This window comes from Echinops telfairi, unplaced genomic scaffold, assembly GCF_000313985.2.
Source record: "Echinops telfairi isolate 266 unplaced genomic scaffold, ASM31398v2 ScPeMD7_18;HRSCAF=68, whole genome shotgun sequence".
In the NCBI taxonomy this organism is placed as follows: domain Eukaryota; kingdom Metazoa; phylum Chordata; class Mammalia; order Afrosoricida; family Tenrecidae; genus Echinops; species Echinops telfairi.
This window is the reverse complement of record NW_022103915.1, coordinates 11,892,803-11,896,881: the sequence shown is the minus strand read 5'-3', so window position 1 is coordinate 11,896,881 and position 4,079 is coordinate 11,892,803. Positions and strand designations below refer to the sequence as shown.

The following is a 4,079-nucleotide window of genomic DNA, read 5'->3' as shown; positions in this document are numbered from 1 at the left end:
GGGGACTCGGCTACTAGCCCGTTCAGGAGGAAATCCAGGCCTCCGCTTAGGGTACTTTTATTTACACCGTCTCCTCCCCTCTCCCTCCCTCCCACAAGTTCATGTCCCCCCACGTCTCTTCACATTGGGACAATCACTGGACCACTAGAAGACCAAGACTTCCCGTAAGCATGGGGGAAAGGAGGGCCCTGAGGCTCCTCTGACCAGGGGAACCGCAAGGATGAGACGGCTCTCCTGGAATTGGAGGTGGGGAGCCTAGAATGTAGATGTCGGGTCTTCTCGCTGTGGACGGAGGACGGCCTCTTCCCTCCCAGCCTCATCCTGTCCTGTCACAGGCTCCCAGAGGGCCGGGTGAGAACCACTCCAGTGTGCTGTCCCCCCAGGAAAAAGATGCTGCTGAAACAGGACGAGAAGACCTCCAGGGACACCTCGGAGGACAAACCCTTCCGGACACTGCCATCCTGTTCCGAGTGGTGTGGTCAGGGAATCTTGAGCCCGTGATGACATCAGAATTCCTTAGCCCCCAGGCAGGACGCCGTCTAAGCACCACACATGGAATGCAAGCCGGCTGCCTGCTGCCGGGTTCTGTCAGGCACACACAGGCCCCACAGCGCTGGCTCGGCTATTCCTGCTGTCAGTCCCCATGGGAAAGTCACAGCTCTGGTCCCCAGGCCTCCCGACAGCCAATCAAACAGTGAAACCTCGGACCGCTGCTCTTAGAGAACACCTTGCTGTTTTCAAATGGGCCCAGCTAACCCAAGTTGACGAGGAGGGGTTCCTTGTGGTTCGTTCCACTAATCTGTTTTCTGAGACGTTTACATTGCAATCCTGGTCAGTGGGGGGGAAAAAAAACAACAACAACAACAACAGCTCAAACCCACTGCCATTGAGTTCATGCCAACTCCGACGGACCGACAGCACAGAGTGTTCCTGGGGCGGTGGGGAGGGGGTTAAGGCTGTGGACCTTCATGGCAGCAGACAGCCTCATTTTCCCCCCACTGTCATGGCTGGTGGGTTCAAACTGCTGACCTTACAGTTCACAGCTGGTTACATCATCAGGACTCCTGCTCAGAAAACAAGGCCCAGTGCACCCAGGAAAGGTCCTGGGGACCAAAGCAGGAAGACACCCCGTTCCAGACATCAGAACGAGTATGTCCTCACAGCCGCACAGCCAGGTGTCCCTGGACCGCTGTCCACAGCATCGTACAAAGCTAGTCTAGCTCAGGGGGCTTACCAAGGGACCATCCCAGGCCTTTGTGGAACCGGGGATGACTTTGACTTGGGTCAGGCAGGAAGGGGCCCCTACCTAGCACCTGGGCTGAACTCTGGGGGAAATGAGCTGTCGTTGAGCTACCTTCTGGACAGTCCCTTGGGGCTTGGTGGGCAGTGCCAGGACATGGTGCCTGGAGATCAGCTATGGGGCTGCCATCTCGAAAGGCTGCCTCGGAGCCCAGTGCTCCCCAGCAGGGCGATGACAGGGCTGTGTCTACAGGTCAGGTCTGGACAGCTGGCCCCCAAAGTGGCCGCTTCCTCCAGCCTCTGAGGCGGGAGCTCCTGAGCAGGGGCCTGCTGCGGACTCAGGCCGCCTGATGAGGAGCTGTCACACGCAGCCAGGCGAGGGTCATAAGCAGGCCAGAGGCCCGAGCTAACCTGTAGAAGCCCCTCTGCTAACCCCTTCCTCCTCCAATAACCGGCCCGCACTGCCATGGAGCAAGCTCTGGGCACCCGCCGCACGCTAACCATATCTGGCCCTGGCTGCCGACCTCTGCCTCCTTAACACCTCTCCTCTTCTAAATTGTAAGTAAACTGCTTTCACCCACGCCAGCCACATGCATTTCTTTAAAATGCCACAGCCCGGGGAGAGCCCCGCCCAGTGCCCGCCTCACCGGAGGCTGGCAAACACCTCCAACCAATGCATGGCCTGCCTGCCTTCTCTAACCCACACGCCTCCTGTCTGCCGAGCCTTGCTGCCTGTGTGTGTGTGTGTGTGTGTGTGTGTGTGTGTGTGTGTGTGTGGTGTTTGTGCCATTAACGCACACACGGGTTTGTCCCCTACACCTGGCCCCCGTGCCCCCACTGCCGGTGAGGAACCCTCATGGGCAGCTGGGGGCCAGGGGAGAACATATCCGCTCACTGGGGAAACTCAGTCTGCTTGAGTGTGCTGTGTTCCTGTGTTCCTGAGTTCAGTTTCTAGAAACTTCCAGGACTCTGGAGTCACGTGTCGAATCCCCTAGCCCAGGACACGCCTGTTACAGTTATAAACAGGAAAGAAGTCTGGGCACAGGAAAGCCTTGTTCTGCCTCCTGAGGGGCGATGGGTCTGAGAGAAGCTGCCCCACTCTCCCGAGGGTGTTGGTTTGGCCAAGCCTCCAGGCTCGGCACTGTGTGCCCTTGGAACAGCAGGCTGCTCCCTTGGGAATGGGGCAGATGCCCCCATCGAGGCCCTGCGAACCAGACAGGGTCCCACACTCGCCTCCCAGAGAGCAGGGAGGTGCCCCTTCCCTATGGGGTAGAGATGGCCACCACCAAGTGAGTCCCAGGGACAAGGGACCATGTGGGACAGGAGAGTCAGTACTGCCCAGGGCTTTCCCCAGCATTTCCTGCTCCAGGTAACCCTGTCCGTTTGTATAGTTTCATCTGCACCTCTGATACCAGAAGAGGAACAGAGTCCCACACAGCCATCGTCCTGGGGGAAAGGTGGCAGGGACATCATCTGCAGCTGCCCCCCAAACCCCTTGCCACAGTGTCAATTCCAACTCACAGCCATCCATTCTGTGTAGGGTTTCCAAGACTAAACCTGTATGGGAACCATCGGCCTTCCTTCCACGGAGTGGCTGCGGGGTTTGAACTGCCAACCTTGCCATTAGCCGTCCAGCATTTCTCCAACAGCACCACGCGGCTCCTTGCAGCTGCCCAACCCCAGGCTGAAAGACCTTGGCAGCTATCCAGCTGGGGGGGGGCGGGGGGAGCCTCAGGAGGGAAGGGCATCCACAGATGGAGGGTCTGGCGGTGGGGTGTCTGATGAGTGATCCTGGAGTAGGGGGACCACAGGGCCTGCCAACACTCCAAAATGGCAGGTGTTGCAGAACCAGTGACCCACTTTGATGAAGGGGAGGCACTGAAGCCCCTCGCTCCAGAATGGCTGCCAGGCCCACAACCACACGCCGTGCCAGCTGTTGAGTGTGTCCTGGGGTGATGCTTTCTCTAACCGTGGCGCTGTGTTCCATAGTGAAGGAGAAGCCGCAGTACAGCAAGACCCCCGTGGTGATGGTGGACGAGGTGATGAGCTCCAGCCCGCCCAAGTTCAACTTCCCAGAGGCGGGCTTGCGCATCATGATCACCAATAAATTTGGACCCAGGACCCGCCTACGGATGGCCAGCAGGATCATAATTAATGAGGTAATCCCGGCAATCCCTCCTGACCATTGGCCAAGGCTGTGACTAGCCTTGCCCTCAGACCACGTACACTGGAAAGTAGATTCATGTAGCTGTGGATACATGAACATTTAACACCTTAGTGTTTATTCTCCCTCTTGACTCTATTTTTTAAATTAATCATTTTATTAGGGGGCTCTTATGAATCTTATGTCAATCCATCATTCAATTGTATTAAGAACACTTGTACATATGTTGCCATCAACTTTTCCAAAATGTTTTCTTTCTACTTGAGCCCTTGGCATCAGCTCCTCCTTTTACTCCTCCCTCCCCTCCCCTCCCACCCTCATGAATCCTTGATCAATTATATATTGTTGTTTCTATTTCATGTCTTACACTGCCCGTTGTCTCCCTTCACCCACATTTCTGTTATGTGTCCCCCTGGAGGGTGGACTATATGTGCAACCTTGTGATGGGTTCCCCTGTTTTCCCCCTTCCGCACCCCCACCTCCCCCATACATACCCTCATGGTATCACTACTCCCACTACTGTTCCGAGGGTTTATCTGTCCTGTGTTCCATGTGTTGAGGGCTGTTATCCATACCAATGTGTGTTCTCCATTGTAGCCGGATTTGTAAAGTAGAACTGGGCCATGGTAGTGGGGGCAGGAAACATTCAGGAGCTAGAGGAATGATGTGTGTTTGC

At 56.3% G+C, this 4,079-nt stretch overlaps 1 protein-coding gene across 1 annotated transcript in view; it reads left to right on the top strand.

The window, feature by feature from the left end:
- SLC24A4 (solute carrier family 24 member 4) overlaps positions 1-4,079 on the top strand; it is a 169,499-nt gene that overhangs the window by 144,431 nt on the left and 20,989 nt on the right. Inside the window, exon 11 of the mRNA XM_004699083.4 lies at positions 3,229-3,398. Within this exon, the coding sequence (XP_004699140.2) occupies positions 3,229-3,398 (170 nt within the window). The remainder of the gene's footprint in view (positions 1-3,228; positions 3,399-4,079) is intronic.